Here is a 25,425-nt window from a genome sequence, read left to right as displayed (position 1 = left end):
GTCAGAAACATAATCAAAACATGGTATAGACCAGTCTGCACAGCAAGAGCCACCTACGTTTTAACTGTTGGGGCCTGTTATGTCTTAGCTGGGCACCCCCAGCATGGCAGAATGTTTACTTAATAATAAATACTATTTCTCTAAATAGTTTATCTCAAAACTGTTTGACATTGCAGAGGGGATAGGTAAAACATAGGTAAAACATTTATAATTAACTCCTTAGTTGCTGTATAACTTGCCAGCTATGTCAGGCCAAATGCACCTCCATTGTTATCCTGCTTATACCACCAATATTCCACTGAGATTTCAACAGAATATCAATAGACAATAGACAGGGAGTTCTTTCAAGTCCAATGGGACTTAGGGTGTTACAGTAGGAAAAATGAGGGAAAACTCATGGACATGTTAGGGAAGACCCGCTGATGAGGTGAGCTATTAAAATATTTTTTCTTCTCAGGTATACAATAGTGGTGACACAAAAAATGATAGTATCTCAGCAGACAAGGGACTTTTACATTGAAAGTACAATGGTTCTGCCTTGAATAATCTTTGAATATTGCCAACACTTGCAATTTTATCATGTCTCATGGTATCTGGTGTTTTTCTTAAAATCTATGATCCTGGAGACAGGCGATTACATGAAAACTGTAGATTTCATTTAACAAAAACAAGTACTTTTCTATCCCTTATGGTTGCAGTGAAAGAATTAAAAATTCCGTTTAAACAACAGAATGCACATCCCCCCAAAATTTATTATTTATAAAATTATGGTTTTATGCCAATTTTATGATATTTGTATGCTTGAGGAGGGCAGTATTGCTTTATACTTGTGATAACATCCTGACTATGGTCCTTCATAAAACACAAAAGAATGCAGGTGATGGGTCTTTAATACAAGGGCTTTCAGTGTTGCTAACTCACAATTTCATCACAAGTCTCACAATATTTAGTGTTATTCTTGAAGCCCTAGCTTCTGGAGACATGGTATTACATGAGAAAAAAATTTCTTATAATGAAAATATAAATACATTTCTAATCATAATGGTTGCAGAGAAAAACTAGAAAATGTGCATTCTACAGGTTCAAAAACCAGAAGGCAAATAAACAGAACCCAAAATTCACTGTTATTTTAATCACATGATTTGGGGTGGACATGGCTTATGATTTTTGAACACTTGGGATTGGCAATTCTGCTTTTACAGAATATAGCTTATTCTAAGCAGAGGCTTGATGCGACAGAAACCCAAGTTTTCTGTCTGCTCATATTTTGGCAATGCTTGTTGAATTTGTCATTCCAATTGAATATATTTGAACTGAACCCTCTACACATGTCCCAAGATACATAAACAAGGGAACCCAAGCAAACCCATCATATCTGGCCATGGCATTGTTACTAAAGGAATATCAGGACTCATAGAATCTATCCTCAAATCACTCACCACCCAAATGGCCACCTTCCACCAGGACACAAAGGAAACCTACACAACACTTTCAAAAGATGAGCCTGGGAGCTTAAATTCATAACTTTGCCAGATAGGGCACGTCTACACTACACTACAATCTTGCATCGGCACAGCTGCACCAAGGCAGCTGCGCCGCTGTAGCACTTCAGGTGAAGACACTCCAAGCTGATAGGAGAGAGCTCTCCTGTTGGTTTAATAACTCCACCTCCACAAGAAGCCTATATGGGGGAGGGGTGTGTTAAAGTCTGTACTGTATAACTACGTTGTTCATACCCCTGAGCAATGTAATTACTGTATTCCAAAGTGAGTGTTTAATGTAGACCTGGCCTAAAAAATCATAGTTTTAATAAAGACACTGGATTTATGGTTTATTATAGCAATCTCTAACCCACTAACTCTCCTATGACTGCAGAGGTGTTAACAAGCCAGTACAGTATGTATTAGTTCAGCATAAGCAGTTATCTGTTCCACCTTGTATTTAGCTGTGGCACTTCTGAGTATCTTTTCCAAACCCGAAGAAGAGTTCTGTGTAGCTTGAAAGCTTTTCTCTCTCACCAGCAGAAATTGGTCCAAGAAAAGATATTACCTCCTCCATCTTGTCTGGCTATGACAGATATCTATGTCTGTCTGTAATGTTGCCTGTGATCCAACTCATACTCTGGATTCTGGCTAATCCAGATTAACTACATTCAAATCTGCATAGGTGATGGGCGTGACTGTGGCTTTGCACCAGTGTAAGAACAGACGCTGAGGCGGTGTGTGTCACTGTCTCTCTGAGGTACTGTATTTCAAGGCAGCGGTGTGTGTGGCAATGTTGTGCCCTGGCTGGAGCATTTGTGGATGAACCCAGCCCAGGGTGGGGCAATTGCCCAACTCCAACCCAGCCAGACAGTGAGGCCAGGGCTGAGCAGAAAGGCGACGTTCCAGGCGGCAACGCTGGCAGCCCGCTGAGGGGCGGCCACTGTGCCCGACTCAGAGGGTGTGCCGGGAGGGAGGAGCGAAAGGGGAGGTTGGCGGTGAGGAGAAAAGAGGGAGGGGCAGCTGCCCCTCCCTGATGCAGCTGGTGGGGGGAGAAATATTCTCTGAGCATGCGTACCCGCTGTTTGGCGTAGAGCCGCTCAGGGCATCCCAACTGTCGCTCTCACCCCCGTATCCTGACGGTGGGGGCGGGGAAAGACAAAGAGCGAGCGAGCGCCCCGAGGGAATCTCGCGAGAGGCTTTCCCTCCACCTCCACGCTCCCCTCCTCCTCCGACAGGACGGGATCTTTCGAGATCTCTCCCCCTCCCCCGAGTGGAGGCTGCAGGAGCCGCTGCTCATTTAAACGGACTGAGTCGGCTGTGTCCGCACTAGTGAGGCGCACGCGCAGGCGCCGGACGGGACCGAGCCAGACGGTTCAGCCACCCTCCCCGAGCTCCTCAGCCGCTCGGTCTTTGTCCGGCACCCTAGGCTCGTCTCCCGGATCCCTCCTCAGCCCATCTCCGGCCGCAGCATGTCGGTGGTGGGCATCGATCTGGGCTTCCAGAGCTGCTATGTGGCCGTGGCCCGGGCGGGGGGCATCGAGACCGTCGCCAACGAGTACAGCGACCGCAGCACCCCGTGAGTAAGGGGGAGGGGGAGTAGCTACCGGAAGGGGAGGAGGCGCGCCGGGGACCTGCCGGATCCCGGCCGGCCCCTGTTAGGCCTGTGCGTGGGGCCTGGTGAAAAGCGGCTCTGCCCCTTCTCTCTCCCTCTCCTTTGGTGGGGGAACGCTGGTGACTTGGGGGTGAATCCCCGGAGCGTGCAAAAGCCTCACACAATCCTGGTGCTGCGCATGTAACGCGCGGCCCTGGGAAGCGGGTGTGGGCTGAGCAGTGCCCTCTCCTTACACACCCCGGCCGCATCTTTGTACCACAGAGAGACCTCGCTGCAGGCCGGGGCGCTCCCCTCTGGGTACCAGCTCGGCTTAAACGCTGTTCCCATCTTGTAGCGTGGATGAGAGCTGTGCGGGCGAGCCACAGTGCAGCTCTGCGAGCCCGGCTTGGGACATGTGTTTCCGGGAAAGGGACTAGGGGTCTCCAGGCCTGGCCACCTCCACTGAAGTGAGAAGGTGGGGAAGAGGGAAATGTAACTTGAAAAGAAATCAAACGTTTTCAAGTAGGAAGCGTGTGCAAGCTTATTTGGTTCCCATTAATGACCTATAAATAAAATGGAACTGAGATTGTGCAAAAAATGCTCATTTGTCACTGTGCTTATATGCTTTAAGCTGTCCTCAATGCTCCACCTTTGTATGGTATGAATATTTTGTGCGTCTGCTCTTACGGGTACTTCCCCAGGGAATTCTGTGCAACTGCACAATTTAGAATTTGTGCAAAATTAATTTTCTGTACAGAATTTCACTTTTCCTGGCAGAATTGGCACTGCAAGTGACTGGTTGTTGCTAGAGGTCACTGGACCCAGCAGTCTGGCTCCCCACTTAAGTGTACCTATGCTAGAGGTGCAGATGGGCTGTGATTCCCAGCATGCCCTGAACAAAGAAGATGGGCTGTGGCCCCCACCAGTGAGGGAGTGCCCAGCCTGGTGTGGATGAGGTCCTGAGTCTCTGCACAGTCTGGTTGCTGGGCCTGATCCTCATCCACCTGGGACCAGGAGTGGGCCCAGGAAACCTAGCTGTGCCGCCTCTTTCAAAGGGTGAGGCGAGGTTGAGTCACGCCACATCCCATGGGCACAGTAATGAAGCTGAGTGGAGCCTGTGGCCAGGTTCTGGAGATAGAGAGGTGCAGGCATCTGGGCCGGGAGGTGCCCTGCAACTGGGCTCTGGTGGGGAGTAGTTCGTGAGCGTCTGGGCCTCCAAATAGCTCTTCCCACTATGCAACCCCCTCAACTGTGCACTCGTCCAACTCCCTCTCCCCTGGCAGTGGCCTCTGTTTGGGAGCTTGAATTATGGTAACCTTACAGGGAAGAGTGGAAAAAAAGAGAATTGATCAAGACTGGAGGGACAGTTTTCCTCCAAGAAATACCTAGCTGGCACCTGTGACATACCCAGACTGAGACATCCAACAAAATCATAACAGAGAAACAAGAAATGGGTTGTTGTAGGGGTTTCTTTAACACTCTACTTGAGGGAATTTCTCTTTGTCTCTATTGTTAGACATACTAGCTAATAGGTACTTTGAAATTACCAAAATAATTGAAACTGGTGTGATTTAATTGTGTTTTTGGTAAATGAAATATGCAAAAATCTTAATGTTTTGGTGCAGAATTTCCCCAGGAGTATTGGGGCAGGGACCTTTTCATCGTGACTGTAAAGGGCCACACATGCTTTTATTTTAGAAACAAAAATGGCCATTGAAATACAGCTGGAGTCCTCTATACTTTAAGACTTAACTATTTTAAGCTTGTTGTGACTCTCTGTTAACTGTGTCCTCAATAATGCTAATAGTGAGCTTCATGCTCTACCAATGTAGAGGAAGATGGCTTCCTTTCTGATCCTAAACAACTCACTGAATAAAATAACAAGAGAAGTTAAACTGAGGTAAAGTGACCTATTGTCAGTAGTATAGCTGAAATTAGAACTTGGGGGTCCCTGACACTCAAGTCGTCTTCATAAGGTGTGTTTTTGAGGGATGACTTGTAGAATGATTTTCTACATACTATAATAGTGCAGTGTTTCAGAGTAAAATGTCCATTCACTTGAACACAGTGTGGTAGGAACTGATAGTGTTTGACAACAAACTACCTAGGCAAGGTAAAAATTCATTAGTAAATCCATTTCTCAGTTTTCTCTCATCTTGTCTTGGCAGCAGTGATGGATGGCCTGCAGTATGGCCTCACCTTGCTTCTTTGTAAGTTATGCCATAACTCTGGCTGCCTTTAAGGAAGGAATGGAGAAGCTGTATGACTAATATGTTCATTCATTATACCTTTACTAGTTCTATACAAAGTACTACTGTCAAGGCTTGTTTCTTAAACATGTATTTAAACAGTCTTGAAAACCAGTGTCTACTGAAATTAGAGAATAACCGATACAAGATGTTGGTTAATTTCAGAAATCTTTCCCAGGTTTCAGGAAATTACTGCTTTTTAGTTTTGAGACACTAAGGTGGGTGTGAGTCTTTCCATTTCAAAACGTGAAGTGCAGTTTTGCCACAACAGCTAGATGTTCAAAAATAAACCCATGCTGGATTTGTACTAGAGGATTAAAAACTTTAAAGGGTTCTCCAGCATCTCTGAGTAAAATGCTAATTATCATGGAATGTCTACATACAATTCCCGTGTCATTTTAATAACACTAGAATATTAGAATATCAGGGTTGGAAGGGACCTCAGGAGGTCATCTAGTCAACCCCCTGCTCAAAGCAGGACCAGTCCCCAGACAGATTTTTACCCCAGATCCCTGAGTGGCCCCCTCAAGGATTGAACCCTGGGTTTAGCAGGCCAATGCTCAAACCACTGAGCTATCCCTCCCTCTGACTAAATGCATTTAAAATAAATCCTGGAAACAAAATTTAAATGCACTTTAACCAAAGGCTGAAACACAGATGTCCAAAGATAAAATTATTTAATGCTCTGCTTGAGAGAGAGAAGAGGGCCTGGCTCTCAGAGGATTGGATGCTTGGCACTTTCTGTTAATTAGACTTTTTAAAGGTGTCACAAGTTGTGTACTTAGAAAAATGAGGCATCCAAAATCACTAGTCACTTTTGTAATCTAAAATTAGCCCAAAGTGAGGCTTGAACTTCCTCTGATTTTACTTGATTCTACCTGGTTCCACAGATCCAACACTTTCTGGGGTGGTGGTGGGGAAACCAATGTGGAGGCAGAGTAAAATAATGTGGTTGATTCTGGTTTATATAACAGATTTTAAACCTAAGACAGGGTCAGGTGTGTGACTTGCTGTAACTAGTATATATTGAAATATTGTAACCTTAGCCAAATCACTTTGCACAACTGATCGCAGTTGAGTTTGTACAGTAGTTTAAAGAGAATGAGTTGTATGTTTGAATTCTACCCTTGGATCTATGCTTGCTAGGTTCTTAAGTTTGGTGGGATCTGCAGATTGTCATCCCAAGGCAGAACTTGATCCTAAGCATATTTGCTCAGTGTTCATTCAACTTTGAATATATGGAGTCCCCTATATGCCTTCCCCTGCCCCTCTGGTGTTTGCTTACATGTTGACTAGACCTGTTGTGCACAAACCCTCTGAACACTCACTGGCTCTAATGTTTTTGTGTTGAGATTGCTCACTTCAGTTGTAACTGAGATGGAGAAATCTAAAAGGGGTTGTCATAAGTAGGTAGGTGTCATACTTCATGCTAGTACCTTATATTTGAACTCCAATGTTCAAATCGAGGAATATTACTATGACAGGGGTATTTCTTGAAGTGCTCCTATTATGACACAAAAATGAACTTGAACAAAACAAATTACTTGGAGAAAATGAATGCTCAATTGTGAAAATTAAAATTTGCTATCAAACAGAAGCTTGGGGCTGAGCTACATGTGGTAATTGCACCAATTTATCAAAGGCCATGTCTATACTCTGGGAACTGTAGCAGCATTGCTTAGTGCCATCGCTTTGCTGGCATAATCCCATAGCATAGACACAACCTATGCTGACGGAAGGGGTTTTTCCAGTGGCGGAGGAACACCACCTCCCTGAATGATAGTAGCTAGTTTGATGGAATCATTCCTCTATCGACCTAATTGTGTCTACACTGTGGATTAGGTTGGCAATAGCTATGTTGCTCGGAGGGCTGATTTTTCACCCCCTGAGTGACAACTAGGTTGGCCTACATTTTAAATGTAGACCAGGCCTAAATCTTCCTAAACTGATTTAGTTAAATCAGTGCAGCTTGTTATGGGCACTCTTAAATGATTTGAGTAGCAGATATCAATTTATATTAAGTATCAAACTAAGCTAAGGCATCTTTAAGCCAGTTTGAATGTCCACACAAGGAAGATGTGCTGATTTAACTAAACAGATTAAGAAATTGATTTAGCAAAATCAGTGCAATTTCTGTGTTGACTGGGCTGCTATCTTATACGACAGATGGGATGTATGCATCTTCCAAGGTAGTGCATGGAGACAAAGGATAAGTGTAATCCAAAGTGTGCAGACTTAAGTGATATATGAGCAGCACCCCCATGTTACTTTGTTCAAACTCACTAATATGATAGTTCAGAGTTTTAACTTTTCTGAAAGCCAATCTTAACAAGATTTCACTAGGCTTCCCATGTCTTTGTGATTGCATCTGCTTCTATTTAAAATGTATGGGTGTTAAACTACATTTCACCAATTTGTGTGCTTATCCTATAATGTTCTTTGAAATTATAACTTAAGTGTCTCTCTGTTGCTTAAGAAAACAAAGTATATAGCTTGAGCTTTGATATATCTGATGTATACCTGTGACTGAGGTCTGCGTTCCGTCAGCCAGAGGGAAGGGGAAATAGCTCCTACTGCAGGGGTTCCCAGACTTTTGAACTGGTGACCCTTTGCACACAGCAAGCCTCTGAGTGCAATCCCCTTATACATTAAAAACACTTCTTTGTATATTTAACACCATTATAAATGCTGGAGGCAAAACGGAGTTTGGGGTGGAGGCTGACGGCTTGTGACCCCCCCCCATGTAATAACTTTGCAACCCCTTGAGGGGTCCCGACCCCCAGTTTGAGAACCCCTGTCCTAGTGTCTTAAAATACTAAGATCTGACCAGTGATGCCAGTATGGGCCACATAGGTTCCAAATACAAAACTAAATTATTGAAAAGCTTCTCAACATTCCTCTTCCATCATCCAGAGACAGAAATCCCTGATAAACTTCTTCCTTAGCGCATCTGCAGATTTTTTTTGAAATTCGCAAAACATATTTGAGGCAGCGGTTTAGAATATAAATGTTAACTAAAGCCAAATATAAATAAGGTTTTTTTAAGATAATCTTAAATAACACAAAAAAAAAATTAAGCCCTATTGGGATCTTAATAGAACAAATATGAGGCAGTGTAGGAAATCCTTTACTGCTGCTGCCCATGTGGCACTCCTCTGTGGATAGAGAGAGGATTCTAGTCTCAGAACTGTTAATCTGAAATTCTGTAGAAGCACTACATTAATAACTAAACCAAATGTAGTGATGTTCCTGTGAATTCAAAATAACTCATGAATTTTGCAGTTAACTAGCTAAATATGTTCTATGCACATAGGAGAGAAGTAGAACCTTCAATTAATGCTTCTATATTAATTTCTTCCGAAGGGCCAAATTGAATTAATAAATCTGGTTTCTTGTGAAGCGTTTAGCCTGAAGCCTCAAGATATATACTTATGTCTACACTAAAAATGTTAGTGGCGTAGCTGCAGCACTGAAGCTGCACCGCTGTAGGCGCTTACTACAGGGATTTAAAGGGATTTTTCCATTGCTGTAAGAAATCTACCTTTCATAGCTAGGCTGACAGAAGAATTCTTCCGTTGTCCTAGCAGTGTCTACACTGGGGCTTAAGTTGGCTTACTTACATCACACAGTGCACTAAATTTTTCACAGCCTTGTGCTATGCCATTAAGCTGACCTAACTTTGTGGTGTAGACAAGTCCATAGTATTACTTTGACTATTGCCTTAATGTTTCCATGAAACAGAACTTGGTAGCTTTTTATTGGCCAATCCTTTGAATCATGTTGTTAAGCACAAGACATGTTTCTAAATATGTCTTCCTTAAGTTCATTACAGTGTACTCCTATAAGTGCATGACTGGCTTTAATTTGTTAACTAGATAGTGCACCAACAATGGCTATAAAACAATCCACACAATCATGCCATGACAAATTTCCATGCTGGTGGTGTCTGTTTATTCAATATGTTAAACTAATTCAGCATAGCAGATATTCCAGAAGCCCTGTTTCTTTCATTTCCCATGGGGCAACCAGTTCTACAGAGCAACTTTCTTGTCTGCTGCATTGGGATCAATGTAATAATTGTGCCTGTTAAAATGTGCGTGTTAGTAGTAAAAAACTGGTTGAAATAATCCCTTTATTAGCAAGCAACATTGTAAATAACTTGGCCTAGAGCAGTGGTTCTCAAACTAGGGCTGTTGCTTGTTCAGGGAAAGCCCCTGGCTGGCTGGGCCAGTTTGTTTACCTGCCGCATCTGCAGGTTTGGCCAATCACAGCTCACAGTGGCCACAGTTCGCAGCTCCAGGCCAATAGGGGCTGCAGGAAGCGGTGACCAGTATATCCCTCGGCCTGCACAGTTTCCTGTAGCTCCCATTGGTCTGGAGCAGTGAACTGCAGCCACTGGGAGCTGTGATGGGTCGAACCTGCGGACACGCATCTGACAAAGTGGGTATTCACCCACGAAAGCTCATGCTCCAATATGTCTATAAGATGCCATAGGACTCTTTGCTCCTTTGACTGTTAATAGGTTTCACTGCTCATAAGTCTACTGTTCTTTAGAAAACTACTTCATAATGAGTGTTATGCTCTTCAGATATTATTCTAGAGCCATAATGACAGAGTAGGTCCTACATTTTAATATATTGACTGTTAGTGGTTAACAGTGGGAAGAGCATGGGGGAAAGGCAGTTATAAAATTGAATGTTATGACAGTAATCTTGTTCTGTACAACTGACAGTTTTATCTGGTAATAGTCTTAATCTTTAAATACATTTTTTTAAATCACTCAGTGGCTGCTTGTTAGAAATATAGTTGTTGTTTCTAAATTTGAATTAGTTGTTTCTTCTCATTATAGGTCATGTATAGCCTTTGGACCCAAGAATCGTTCAATTGGAGCTGCAGCTAAAAGCCAAGTAAGGATTTTGTGTGTTCAAAAACTGCTTATAAGCCAAAGAAAAACTGCTAACACGGTAGTTTAAAAAAAAAAAAAAAATTCCAGTATTTTTTCATTTATGGAGAGACTGCAAATATCCATGTTGAAGTAGATATTTGCTTCTAAATTAAATCTTAAGCATTTGAGCTTTATTAAGCTGTTCAGTTTGTTACTCTGTAATGTATTATGTCATTCTTCTGGAGTGGGACTTAAGGGTTACACAAGAGTGTACTATTTGTTGTTGTACATAATAGAATTTTCCTTTTTTAAGAAACCTGAGAAATTACATACTAAAAAACTTGTTAATGTTGTTTGGATTGCATAATCAAGCACTCAAAGTGAATACCATTTTCTCATGAAAACATTAGTTCATCCCTCTTGTGCATATGCATTAGGATAGGCTTTAATTAAAAGATTGTGAACTGTTCTTTCCACAGGATCCTTGCCTCATTCATTGCACAGGCTGGAGGCAAGAGGGGAAGATAGATGTATGGTTGCCCATGCAACTATAAATGTCATTAACTTCTGAGTGCCTCACTTTACAACCTAAATAACTGTCTGCTAATAGTTTTTTGTATAGCCAAGTAGAGTAGTTATGTAAATATTAATCAGGGAGTAAGGCAAGATTTAGCTGACTTATGACCCTTCCTATCTACCAGTCAGATTGTCACCAATTTTTATTTTTGTAAAAGATATTTCATGCCGAATCTTTTGTTAGTCACCTGCAGAAAGCGACTGTTCAGACACGGTCAACTTTTTTCAAGAACAAATATCTTTAGATATTAGGAAATAATTTCCAGAATCCCTGAGATGCTTGAATATATACAGCAAGCATGCTGTAATTGTGACCCCCCCACACATGTTCAGTGTGTTTTCTTTCTTTGCTAGAGCTAAATGTAAACATCTTGTCAAATGCAGAATTACTGCCTGTGTGTGCTTAGTCTGATGTTGCCCTAAGCTGTTCACGGCCTAGAGATACACATTGGTGCAGGGATACAGTTCATATGCAGTTTGAACTGTAACAACTGGATTTTTGGAAATTCTGGGAGCAAGTTGTTTTTTAAAGGGACAGTCAATTTAAAATCAAGTTATATATATTAAAAAAAGTAAAGAAAATGTCTGATCCTACACATGCCTTTGAGTACCCAGACCAATTTTTGGCTAAGGCCTGGTCTACAGTAGAAAATTATATCAGTTTAACTATGCTGGTCAGGGGTGTGAAAAATCCATACCCCTGAGTGGTGTAGTTAAGTCAGTCTAAGTCCCTGTGTAGGCAGCACTAGGTCGACAGAAGAATTCTTCTGTTGACCTAGCTACTGTCTCTGGGGGAGGTTGATTATTTATGCTGATGGTAGTGAGCATAGATAGTGAGTGACTCTACACTCAAGTGCTATAGTGGTGCAGCTGCCGCAGTGCAGCTGTGCTGCTTGTAGCATTTTAAATGTAGACAAGCCCTTAGCTTTCCCTTGTGTTTTCCTCTCCCTTGTTGCTAGTGAAAGAATCATGTAAATGTAATGGAAGACTTAGTGTACAGAAAAATGACTAAGCATAAAGTGCTGTCGTACACAATATAAAGAAATTTAAAGCAGATGCTTTCCTTCTAATCGTTGGTTTACATTAATCAGAGGTGTTACTTACAACGAGAGTATATAGACAGTTTTCACTACTTCAAGTTGACTGTCCTTTTAAGTCCCCATTTGGATTTTAAGTAGGTTCGTGACAACACTTGAGGTTTTTTAGGTAGGAAGACTCCAAAGTAGGTAGTAGTATCATGCAGGAATGTCGCATGGAGTTGGCTGGCCAGAGCAGGACAAGATGATAGACCTGGAAGAGACATTTAATGTGCTCAATGTCCTTCCTAGCTTAGTTAGTGGCAAACTGGGGAAGGTGGTCAAAGTGGGGAGAAAGGTAGGGGAAAGAGGAATCCAGTGAAGAGAGGCATACTGCTGAAGATGGAATTTTACAGCTATTTGCAGAACACCTTTTAAAAGTGAACTGTGTTTATGTGGATTTTCGTAAATGTTTGCTCAAGGTTTTAAAATAGAATTTAAAAATAGCTAAACAAATTCCCTCAAGAATCTTTTGGGAGATGAAAAGGGAAGATGTAGGATTTTGGGTTTGCATATTTTAGTAGACACCTTATATTGTTCGAAAATACAGATTTAATTACAAATTTTGATTTGGCAAGAAAAGTAGAAACAAACTTGCTATTGGCTTATTTTCTCTTAAATTCAGAAGCTCCCCAACCATCTCAGACTAATATATCTTTCTCCCTTTAGGTTATTTCAAATGCAAAGAATACTGTACAAGGCTTTAAAAGATTTCATGGCCGTGCATTCTCAGATCCCTTTGTTCAAGCTGAAAAAGATAACCTGGCATATGAACTTGTCCAGCTGCCAACAGGCTCAGCTGGCATCAAGGTGAGTCAGACATACTTGGAAGAAAACCATAGAGGAAACTCAGTGACAATTCATATGTCTGTTTAGCTTTGAACCCTTTTGCACTGAGGCCTCTATCTTTGCAAATGCACTTTCCATTAGAAAAGTCATTATTGCTGGATTAATAAATGTAGAGAGATCTGTAACATAGACTAAAATTCAAGCGAGTAAAATCTTCATATTTTATGAAGGAGGCTTAGAACTGCTTTGTGAAATAGACTGTGACTTCAGAATGCTAGAGGACTTAATTGGCTAGAATTGTATGTAGTGTGGGAAGAATTTATGCGAACTTTTTCATATGACTCAGGCCTGAATAGTAATACCCTTCTGAGTCCTGAGCATCTTGATTAGACATTCCCAATTGTAACAAACAGTGGTCGCTGATGTGCACAAGTAAGGATTAAGACTCAGATTCCTTTTCACTTGTGATTTAGCTAATCCAGGATTTGAATTCAGTTATTAGAATGCCATTGTTTATCAAGGTCTGCTTTAAATTAAAAAACCTCTTTGCTGTGTGAACGTCTTTTGCGCTCCATAGTGAGTTTGGGAGATGAAGAAAATACCACAATAGTATTCAGTACTAATGCTTCAGATATAGTGCAAGGCTAGAGGAGAAAAGCAAAATATTTCATACTAAATTTCAATAAATATATTTTAGTTGCAAAACCTGTTCAACAATGGGAAGAATTTCCTTAACTTAAAAATAGTCTAGTGGTATCTGATGGAACAGGCTGTTATTAAAGGCCCAGTAAAGAGTCAACTGCATACATTCTTACATTTGGAATCCAGGAAACTTGAGCTTGTATATACACTGCGACCTGATATAGCAGGAATTTGGATATAATGTGGTAAAGCAGTGCTCGGGGGGAGGGGCTGCGCACTCCAGCGAATCAAAGCAAATTTGATATAATGCGGTTTCACCTATAACGCGGTAAGATTTTTTTGGCTCCCACGGACAGTGTTTTATTGGGGTAGAGGTGTATGTCCTTTTCAACTTGCCTCTCAAAATCTCGAATTCTCAAATGTAGATATGAATAAAATGAGAAACTGTCATCTTATCCTGTGGTGCCTTCCCTACATGGCTTAGGCAGTGAAGTGGGGGCAATTATACAAGTATGCTGCAGGCCCTAGGGTTGGTTTTAAGGACCACTTTAAAAAAATGTTTTTGCAGGCTTAGATCAACTCCTTAATATCACTTGAGCATGTTGTTTCTTGTCATTTACCATACTTATACAAGCTTTTTGCTAAAGGTTATGTATATGGAAGAAGAACGAAACTTCACCATTGAGCAGGTGACAGGAATGCTCCTCACCAAACTAAAAGAAACGGCTGAGAATGCCCTTAAGAAGCCTGTAGTTGACTGTGTTGTTTCTGTAAGTAGGTGATGGTAAACTTGGTTACATTAACTTGCTACATAGTGTATCTGCATAAATTGAAGAATTATGGTGGTAATGGAGTTGTATTGCAATTTATAAACAAGGTTCACATAAACCAGTGCCCCTGCTTGTTTTCACTTTACCTTGTGCCTTTTTTTGCTCAGCTCTCTCCCTGAAAGCTGATGTTTAGCTTATCACGCTAACATTGTAAAATATATTTTATAGGTTTAATCAATAGAATAATATTATTTGTAGCTGATTTTCCTCAGTTTTCACTAAAGGTGAATTCAAGTGGAAAGGTATGAGAAAATTATGTAAGCAATTAAATCAAACCATTCTCTTCCCCATGTAGCTACTCATTTTTCCTTGCTTGCAACATTCGAAATAAAAATAAATCTTAAACTTGAAGGAAATACTTAAATAATCAAAGGGGGGCGGGTTGGCTTAGTACCAACTCTCTGAACAATATTTTTCTGATGATTTGTTGAGGACCGCCCTTCTAAATATGTACCTCACTGCTGTGCATTTCTTGCAGGTTCCTTGTTTCTATACAGATGCAGAGAGGAGATCTGTGATGGATGCTACACAGATTGCTGGCCTCAACTGCTTGCGACTAATAAATGAAACTACTTCAGGTAATCTTACTCTCTTTAAAATGTATATAGGATTGAAATTATAAAACTTCTTTCCAGAGGGCTCTGCATTTTTAAATGAAGCTTCTTAAACATTTTAAAAACCTTATTTACGTTACATATACTATAAACTATACAACAATAGTTCAGTTATATATTGTAGACTTATAGAAAGAGACCTTCTACAAACATTAAAATGTATTACTGGCACTCAAAACCTTAAATTAGAGTGAATAAATGGAGACTTGGCACACCAATTCTGAGAAGTTGCCAACCCCTGCACTAATCTGTCTTTGTTTGCTCTCCAAGGTTCCTAGAATCTAAGTTATTTCTTTGGTAATACAGCTCAAGACTTTCTTCTTCAAAGATGCTTAGAAATAGACATCCAAGAAATAAATGCAAGACATAAGAGGAACTAACTGTTTTTGTAGTTAGTCTTCCATGCCATGGTTTTTGTATCTGGTCCATTATTTAACCAGATGCAAACTTTTTATAACTTTGAAAAGTAGCATTAAATCTTGACAGTATAGTCATTCTTTAACACATACTGTTTAGGAAAGCAACACCAAAAATGGAGTTGAATGACTGCCATTTTGTTTACTATATTGACTTGTCTCTTTTTTCTAGTTGCTCTTGCATATGGAATCTATAAACAAGACCTGCCTGCCCTAGAAGAGAAGCCAAGAAACGTTGTTTTTGTTGATATGGGACATTCTGCATATCAAGTTTCAGTATGCGCATTCAACAAAGGAAAACTGAAAGTAAACAATCTTATGCATCCATTTTAATTACCTGTATAAACATTCACCATTACATTTATGAACTAGAATAGGCTTATTTGACTGCCTTAATATGGCAGTGTATGCAGGCAATGCAATTTATACTTTCTAAAGGTTCAACTTTGTTCCATGTTAGAGAACTGGGAAGACGATCTGCTTAAGTTGTCATTGCTATGCTTGTTGAAACAAACATGTTTTCTTCAGTCACTTTTTGGTATAGCGTGAGAATAAAAAATAAATTCAACTAACTTCTCTATGGTAGTAGTACAACTTAGGAGACAGGATGTCTTTTTAAAAAAGGTGCTCTAATTCAACCACAAATTCATGTCTTAAAGCAGGAATTACTGAATTAGTTTATTGTTATGAAGTGTGACTAAATGACCATAATGCTTCCTGTTGACCTTGAAACCTATGATGTGAGCACTATAGGAAATATGATAGGTGTGACGTATCAACAGTTAATTAAATTTCTTAGAACTTTCTCAACTTGAGCAGGTGAGTAGATTGGGTCTTACTCTGAAGCACAATTGCCTTAACACTTGTTTCTATTGGGTATTAACATTTCTTTTTTCTGAGATAAAAATCTTCTGTAATGTTAGCATTATAGCCAGAAACATATTATGAAATCCAATAATCCTATATTGCTGCTTCAGTTGAAGGAACAAGTAAATGTTTTGTTATGAGTCCTCAGATAGTTAGGAGAGTAGTGCCTCAAGAGAACTGTAAAGTAGGCTAAAGTCTTACGGAATGCTAGTTTAAATGTTCTGAACCAGAAGGCTACAATGTGCTCTGATGGGTCCAAGAAGAAATTAATTGTATGAAAACTTTATATAAAAGTTAACACACTGACACAATAGGAATGGTACATATTGAAGGAGAGAGGTGAAGTGTTGTTAATACGTACTGGTGTGCAGAATGGGATAACAGCACTTGTAAGTGGTGTGGAATTGTGAATTCAGCATATTCTGAAAAAAGGATTGAGAAATCAGTGAGATGGAGGTAATATGATGCAATGGGAAAAGATCAATCTTAGAATGTGGTTCTAAGAGCAGAATGAGTTTAGATGTGGGAGTGAAGGAACTAATCTCAGAAGCCATTTCCTAGTAATGATAGACGAGGAGGCCTTTTGAGATTGGGGTGATATGTGCATGTGCAAGTGGTACATGCATTTCAAAACTGTCTGGAATTCAGACAAACTAGAGAGGCAGTAGAGAAGGGAGTTGTCATCTTAAAGATGTGAATTAACAGATGCATGAATGAGCACTTATCTGCAGGAGTTAAACATGAAGAAAACAAATTAGTTTATTTTTAGCCAGGTGTGGACATACAGGGAGAAAGTACCCTTTTAGGCATTATACATTAAACTGGGATATGACTCCAACCTTTCTTACGCTACTGCTACAGTTTGAAACTTTCTTGGTAACACTTCAAGAGGACAAAATCATGCCACTCTCTGCACCTATGTTCCTTGTGTTCGTATCCTTAACTGAAAAGTCTTCCTATAGCAGTGAGAGTCCTATAGCAGTGAGAGTCCTACCCTAGTGCTAGCACGAGACCAGGTATCTAGAAATAGATTGGTGCCAGGGGTTATGCAGAACAAAGATTATGACAATTTAAGGCAGGTGACCCACATAATTGCTACTGTAATCTCCAATATCACAATATTAATGCATATGACATGTAGTTTCCTTTTAATATTTGGGGATATTAATTTTGTGTGTGTGTGCGCGCGTGCGGCAGAGCTCAGGACTGTATCTGTATAAAGGCTTGGAACTCCTGCAGGCCCTAGCAATTTGAAGTGAACTAAGCTATGGGTGCTCTACTCCTGCGCCTCAGATTGGAGATTTTAGGTAGCAGTGTCTGTTCAGCCTGCACATGTGCTCTCCGTCTCAAGCTCTGATAGAACTGAGGTCGTTCTCAGATAGAATTGTCCCCTATCAATGAGGCCCTGCTCAATCTGGTGAAAACTATAGGGCAGGCACTAGTCACGAAATACCCCTTACGTGCAAATGGGAGGACAGAAAAATAGTTGTGCCCTCTAAAGACATGGACATTTCATTTTCTCACCCCTCAAATTCCCTGGCTATCAACACTGTTAACAAATGTGGCAGACAGCACTATGCTAAAATGACATATGACAAGGACTGGAAAAGACTGGATTTATTTGGCTAAAAATCATATTAATCAACAGATCTAAGAGATCTCTAGTCTCTAAACAAAGACTTTTTAGAGAGATATCAGACTGTATTTACTGCTATTGTACACAGGACCTTTATTCTCCTTCTGGAGCACAAACTCACTCTGCAAGATCTGTCTCCACTTCCACAGCCTTCCTCAATAACGTTCCTATCACAGAAATATGAAGAACGGTGACGTGGGCATCTGCTCGTACGTTTGCTGAACATTTTGCAGTCACCCGTGACTCAGCATTTGCTGCTGTATTTGGCTCGGCTGTACTGTCTTCAATATTGGATTCTGCTCCGAAGCCCCACCACTCCATTAGGGGTACTGTTGTAGTCACCTAGAGTGACGCACCCATAGGGACACTACTTTAAGAAGAAGAGGTTATTCACCTTGTGCAGTAACTGGTTCTTCAAGATGTAGCCCCCTATGGGTGCTCCACTATTTGCCTTCCTCCCCTCTATTTTGGAGGTCTTATCAATGAGCTGTGCGATAGAGAAGGAACTGAGGGTGGTCTGTCTGCACAGCACTATATAGCAGCGAGGCAAAGCATGAGATGGGGAGAGCACACATGCAGACCAAACGGACACTGCTACCTAAAATCTCCAATCTGAGTTGCAGAGACATGAATGCACTTAGAGTGGAGCCCCATAGAGAAACACATCTTGAAGAACCACAGTTACTGCACAATGTGAGTAATGTCGTCTTCAGTTCAGCTGCTGAAAAATAGTCTGGGACAGACAAAACATTACAGTTTTTTTTGCTCTGTTCCATTTTGGTGTATTGTGTAATCCTTGTCACCTGTAACTGGTGTAGACAGAAGGTGTATGACATACTATCCTTGACAAGCTATGGACTTGGTGACTTGAAGCATCATCTAATCTTAAAACTATCTCTACAATGCTAGCCCAGGGAAAAGACCAGCTCTGTCAAGATTGCACCCTTGCTGCCCCTACACAAGGCACTTTTACAGTGGCACAAGTAGGAGTATCAGAGTGAAATAACTACTTCTGCCAGCAGTCCTGGTGAAGTGAAATGTGCCAGAGTGGCATGGGACTGACACTTTATTGCTGGCAGGGAATGAACCAAGTGGAGGCATTGAGGAAGGAAATAAAAGGTTAATAATTGGTTCCTTTTTTTTCTGCTAGTAGCAGAAAGTGGTTACCAGGCTGCTCCAGCACAAAGCATTTACCTACCCATGATGGCAGTAGGGGAATAAAGCTGAGCAATATATCAGATTCTCTCTGCCATAGCAGAAGATCTGTATTGAGCAACCAGGTGGTGGTCTCCTAGACAGGATTATGATGTCAGACATAGAATAGCTTGTTCCAGTACTCTGTTCAGACAAAGAATTGCTTAACATGTATTGGTTACTGTCAAGTTTTACTGAGTAATCGGTAAATAGAACCATTTTCTTACTGAAATATATTTTACTCCTTGTCTCGTTTTTAGGTTCTTGCTACAGCATTTGACACCACACTTGGTGGCAGGAAGTTTGATGAAATGTTAGTTAACTACTTTTGTGAAGAATTTGGGAAAAAATATAAATTAGACATCAAATCAAAGATTCGTCCATTGCTGAGACTATTTCAGGAGTGTGAGAAACTGAAGAAGCTGATGAGTGCTAATGCCTCTGATCTCCCGATGAACATAGAGTGCTTCATGAATGATATTGATGTTTCTGGAACTATGAACAGGTATCTTCAGATTACTTAACATAAAGTCTGAATTGATTTAAAAACAGCAAAAAATAGGTAAATACAAATGTTCTGATCATCTCTGGTACATTTGTCACTGGTTCTAACTTGTTATCAAAGTACTGAACAATGACTCTTTAGTAGCCTGCGTGAATTAAAGCAGGCAGTCTGAGTTACTAGTGTCCAAATCAAAAACCAGTTGTCAGTCTGACCATAGGTCAAAGTGTGAATGGGAATTAGGATTGAACCATCATCTTGCCCTTACAGGTGCTATGTTCACCTGTGTTCTAGTATTAGAACTAGTACAGATGATACCTCCAGAGCAACAGTCACAAAAATTTCTGGGGCAATATGGGAGAAATATACATTGACTCTTTGTATGTTGTACATGTGATCACTGGGGGATTTGACAATTTGAATTACTAAACTGTTAATGTGGCACTTTCTAGATCACTGAAACTAGTTAAACGCCAACCTGAAATCCTTCTTTTAATAGATAATAGGAAACTGAGGCTCTCACTTAAGGAACAACAATCTGGTACATAGCAGCATAGCTTATAAATAGCAATAGTTTAGACAATGAGCAGAAGAGAAATGACTAGTATACACTCTTTCATAGAGATTGTCACTACTATTGAGTTAGTAAGTTTCACTATCTCTTGCCCTACATTCTGTAACAGAAGTTAAGAGCAGCTTGTAAGCACTTACGGTAGAACCTAAGTTTGAACCTTGTTATCAGCAGTAGTGGGCACTTATCTTCAGACTTCATGCTCCTTGGTGGCCTGTCAGAACCCAAATCTAGGGACCTTCAAGTGCAAGGGAAGAGGGACATCTTCAGTTTAGCATTTGTTAGGGTTTTTTGTTGATTGTTATAATTAATGCATGTAATCACTATAAGAATCATACAATGTAAGTTCTTCAAGGCAGAGACAGTATTTGTGAAGTACTGTACCTAGCATAGTGGGATTGCAATCCTGATTAGCAGCCTCTGGGCACTATCCTAATATAAAAGGTGACTGGAGTTGGAGGGATCATGGCAGAATAAATATCATTTGTACATGAGACTCTTTCCAAAAGTTTATACCAAAGTATCTTGCTCTTGATGGGTTTTTTTTGGCATGGGTGTAAGGATGTTGTAAATCTCACACACTTGTATTGTGGAATATTCAGCTTTGTTTTCTTATACAAAAAATCGCTTAAGTGAAACACAGAACTTTATAAAATACTGTAGGATTCTGGATGGAGAAATAGGAAATTTACATTTTGCAAACTTAAAATTGTCTTTCAATTTCAGCTGCATACAGTTGTATTTTGCAATTTAAATTTTTGTTCATGGGAGTCTAACTTGACATATGGCTTTTTCCAACAGGGCTAAATTTTTAGAGATGTGTGATGGTCTCTTAGCCAGAGTAGAACCACCACTTCGCAGTGTTCTGGAACAAGCTAGTAAGTGTACATGCATTCTCTTGATTACAATGCTTAATGGTTTACGTACAAGAGAAAAATATCTCTGGTTTTAGCTTTCTTTAGACATTTGTCAAATCTTAAATTAAATTTTGCACACTTAGTTTTATGTAGCAGTTCAATTGCAAGTTGAATAAAAATTTCCTTTTAAAAAAAATCTGTGTAAAATAAGATATTTTGATGTTGGTGACTACAAAACTTTTAATGTTGGCTAGAATAACTTTAAATAAAATTTCTAGAGATTTTATTGTATCAAGTGCAATATCTTGTTCCTTGTTAAGAGGAATTAATTGTTGCTAATTTAGTGTAGGAATTTTTGTAACGTAAAGTTGCTAATGTATGTCTGCTTTCTTTAGAGTTAAAGAAGGAGGATATTTATGCAGTAGAAATAGTTGGTGGTACTACAAGAATCCCTGCTGTAAAGGAGAGGATCAGTAAATTTTTCGGTAAAGAAATCAGTACAACTTTGAATGCAGATGAGGCTGTTGCACGAGGCTGTGCATTGCAGGTAAACAATTGCCTGTATGCTAGGGGTCTCATGATTCTTTGTTGAAGTCAATGAGCATTTAAGCCTAAGGGCATGTCTTGCTAAGTTACAGGCATTGTGAAACTTATTTCACCTTTTGAAGTGCGTATGTGTTGTAGAAGTGATTTGATTGAACATTAAGAAGTGGGCAGTGGACAGGTGAGAGAGTCTCACTGCATAGACTGTTTGTTTGTTGACTGATCAACTGAGATGTCTGGTTGGGGCAGACAGCACACCCAACAACTTGGCATGGTCCTCTAGAGTTGGGTATATATTCCAGTTATGACTGGAAACAATAGATGCTATATACACGTAAAATATTCCGTTATTTTTTTCCACTGCAAGACTTTTACTGGTATCTTGTCAGATAGCTAAATTCTTCTGTAGAACTAACACTAAGAACAGGTTGACATTAAAAGTAATCATGAAATTAGGCAAAGCAAGATTACATTGCATTGTTGCTTAATTCAATGTATTACATATATTTTTATAGAAGTGAAACGTAGTTCAAGTAAAGAATAAGATGACATGACTTAACTCATTCTTGCAAATGAAAACTACATTGATGTGACGCTTGCTATAGCCAACCCTGGAGCAATGCTAAAGTCATGGCTAGAGTGACAAGTTTAAAGGTCCAATAGCTTGTGTATTGCCTGAGCTAGAAGCAAATACTATGTATTAGACTCCTAGACTTTACGGTCAGAAGGGACCATTATGATCATCTAGTCCGACCTCCTGCACGATGCGGGCCACAGAATCTCACCCACCCACTCCTGTAACAAACCCCTAACCTATGTCTGAGTTACTGAAGTCCTCAAATCTTAGTTTAAAGATCTCAAATGTTCACTAATCATGTCATTTTTGACGACTACCTTTTCAGCCATTAGTATAGTGTAAAACATCTGTTTCTAGTTCTAGCTGTTCTCAAGAAAGGGCCTTTGCTTTAATTGTTGTATGGCACTTGAATACCATGGTCAGATGCCCCTTACAAATCCCTGTTAATTTAAGTTTTTGACTCCTGCATCATCTGTTAGCGCTAAACATTTTATTAGAGTCATTAAAATATTTAGAACCAGAAAACTTGCCACCAGATGGTCTTGAATGAACAACTGGAGGAGAAATTTGATTCACTTAAGATGAATACAAACATGACTGTCCCTGAAGTTGTCTGATAACTGTGCGCTAAACTATAGCAAAAGCACATGACTCGATCAGAACAGAAATAGGATATTTTAAAAAATTAGATGTCTTTAACTTGGAGTTAACATGTTTGTAATAATAATTAAACAAACTAAAGGTCTGGCATTACTGCCTACCTGTATTTTCATTCTGCACGATTGGACTTACCGTTCTGCTGTTTCTTACAGTGTGCTATTTTGTCCCCGGCTTTCAAAGTGAGAGAATTTTCTATCACAGATTTGGTACCATACTCTATTTCTTTAAGATGGAATTCACCAGCAGAGGAAGGGTTAAGGTAAGAATTTAACACTACCAAAACTTTAGCATGCCTATAAAAGGCTCAAAACAGAAGCTGCTGAAACTTAAACCAGATGGACTCACTTATTGTGAAAGTTTTTAAAGCCTAAATGCCAAAACTTCAATTGCTGCTTTTGTGGTGGTAACAGTAAAAAGCAATCATTTTAGCTTTTGTCTAGTTAAATACTTCAGCTTTTTAAATACACCCATGCTTTAATTTGTATCATTGCTAATGAGCCTATGGTAAAATAACGGTCAATGTAAAGCTATATGTTGTCCAGTAAACTTAAACTGTCACCTCTGTCTCCACCTCTATCAGGCATTTTAGTGCTTCTGCTAGGTCTTGCTGAATATTTCCTACTAGATATTATAACAGCTACCTACTTTCTTAAATCTTTCTCTTCTACAGTAACTGTGAAGTTTTCCCCAAGAATCATGCTGCTCCATTCTCCAAGGTCCTCTCATTCTTCAGAAGGGAGCCTTTCACTCTTGAGGCCTACTATACTTCTCCCAAGGAGTTGCCTTACCCAGACCCTTCTATAGGTATTTAACAAAGGGGAAGAAGAAATGAGAACTAATTCCATATAGTTAGAAAAGAACACTGGGGATATGGGGGTGGAGTGCTGTCAACTTTCTGGTCTTGTAGGTGGGACCTTCCTATCCCACCTCAACAATTATGGTACTGACGGTGTGTTAACACATTAGTATCTTTTGGATACATTTTTAGTATGACTCAGGTTGGGTTTTAAATCCGTGTGAGTGGAGAAGAAAACCCTAAACTCCTGAAATCACATTAATTGGTGGAGGAGAAACATATGCCAAATGGAAAAAGATAGTTTCATATTTGGGAAAAGCTAAAGGTTTCCTAAAAGTACCCACAGCCATTTTTCCAAATGCCACATTTCCAACTTTAAGTGTATCCAGGAAATAAGGGAAACTGCAAAGCAGAGTAATGTTACTATGACAAATTGAATAAAATAAATCATTTGGTTCAGTTATTTTTGACAAATGACTTCCACAACTGCATTTAATTGCAGTCTATTATCAGCAATAGTCAGGATCTGCTAAATGTTCACACTTTGTTATTTATCTTAAGTAAATATATCCTTTTTTTCTCTCCTGGAATGTTTAGCTCAATTTTTGGTTCAAAAGGTCACGCCACAAATAGATGGATCGAGTTCAAAGGTGAAAGTCAAAGTCAGAGTAAACATCCATGGTATTTTCAGTGTTTCCAGTGCATCTTTAGTAGAGGTTCACAAATCTGATGAGAATGAAGAGCCCATGGAAACAGACCAGCATGCGAAAGAGGAAGAGGTAATGCATTTTATTGGTATGGAGGTCATCTAGGAAAGAATTTGGGACTGAGAACAAACAGAATGCTCATAATTTGGTCTCAGTTTCAGAAAAAAGCCACGACTAGCACATTAACCCTCTAAACCAGATCAAGTAGTAATTGTAACCTTTCCACCCACACTGCTGCTTAGGCATCAGATGGATTTGAACACAGTGTATGAATGTGGCTTAATTAATCTAGATTATGATGCAAGTATTCAAATGTAACGCATTAGCCCTGACTTTTCCTGACACTAGGGCCAAATTATAGGCAAGTCACAAGTAGATAGTTCTTTCCCAATTTGTGTACGTAACAGAAATCATCACACATTTGTCAGTCTCTGCCCAGGGAAAGCCCATGACTAAACTTCTGGGTTGGTGACACAGCTGTAGATTTAAGAATGTTGCTAAATATATAGGGAAGATAATACAGGGCTGTACCTTTATTTCATACTTAATAGTTCTGTATTTTGGGGATACCAGCCTTGCACAACAATACTATTTCAGATGAGTCAGTGAACAAACAAAAAAGACAAAACTAATGTCTTTAGTTTAAGGAACAGTATTTGGTAGCTTAGACAACTTGTTTTGTAAATGTAAACTTACAAGATTTTTGTGTTTCCAAAGTTTTTTTTTTTTCTTTTTGATTTAAAGGTTCTCATGCAGCATTTGTGTCTCAAACACTCGTGTCTGAGAGTAACTGAAAATGAATGAATGGCAAACAGTAAACATATATTTGGTAAATGCCAACAGTGTGCTTAGAGATGAAGTGGGTGAGGTAATCTTTTGTTGGGCCAACTTCTGTTATGAAAATATCCTTGATGTATCAGGTATATCACTGGGTTCTTGATGCATTTGCCCAGAAATTCTTCTTCAAGGTGGCCCGTGAAGAGGTTGGCATATAGGGGAGGTTGGTCCAATAAAAGTTATTCCCTCACGCACCTTTTCTCTCAATATCCTTGGACTGACATGGCCATAACACTGCATACAGCAGTGTGCTTGGCACTTGTACATAAGAGTGAGTGAACTTGTCTAGAGGTACTTACAGTCTAAATGGACAGACAGCAAAACAACGTATTGGGAGTACCATAGGGTGGTTCTGACTTCCAAGGCAACACACGTAATACCCTCCAAATCGGCAGACCACACTGCCGTTGATACTGATCCCTTGGCACTGACCCTAGCACCTGGTACCTTGGGGTCAAAGCCTGGGCACTGAGTGTCAGTCACAGTAGCCTCAGTACTTTCCACCTCAGTGCTGACTGCCTTCCAT

General features: G+C 40.0%; 1 protein-coding gene across 1 annotated transcript in view; it reads left to right on the top strand.

Moving 5' to 3' along the window:
• Positions 1 to 2,501: 2,501 nt before the first annotated feature.
• Positions 2,502 to 25,425, top strand: part of HSPA4 (heat shock protein family A (Hsp70) member 4) — a 36,348-nt gene continuing 13,424 nt past the window's right edge. Inside the window, exons 1-12 of the mRNA XM_032769118.2 lie at positions 2,502 to 3,060; positions 10,174 to 10,231; positions 12,531 to 12,671; positions 13,940 to 14,062; positions 14,601 to 14,700; positions 15,325 to 15,458; positions 19,110 to 19,354; positions 20,724 to 20,800; positions 21,175 to 21,326; positions 22,712 to 22,818; positions 23,230 to 23,363; positions 23,953 to 24,134. Coding sequence (XP_032625009.1) covers positions 2,954 to 3,060; positions 10,174 to 10,231; positions 12,531 to 12,671; positions 13,940 to 14,062; positions 14,601 to 14,700; positions 15,325 to 15,458; positions 19,110 to 19,354; positions 20,724 to 20,800; positions 21,175 to 21,326; positions 22,712 to 22,818; positions 23,230 to 23,363; positions 23,953 to 24,134 — 1,560 coding nt within the window. The 5' untranslated portion in view covers positions 2,502 to 2,953. The remainder of the gene's footprint in view (positions 3,061 to 10,173; positions 10,232 to 12,530; positions 12,672 to 13,939; positions 14,063 to 14,600; positions 14,701 to 15,324; positions 15,459 to 19,109; positions 19,355 to 20,723; positions 20,801 to 21,174; positions 21,327 to 22,711; positions 22,819 to 23,229; positions 23,364 to 23,952; positions 24,135 to 25,425) is intronic.

The sequence above is a fragment of the Chelonoidis abingdonii genome, chromosome 7 (assembly GCF_003597395.2).
Source record: "Chelonoidis abingdonii isolate Lonesome George chromosome 7, CheloAbing_2.0, whole genome shotgun sequence".
NCBI lineage: Eukaryota > Metazoa > Chordata > Testudines > Testudinidae > Chelonoidis > Chelonoidis abingdonii.
Note: the sequence above shows the minus strand (reverse complement) of the source record. Positions and strands in the feature narration are given on the sequence as shown.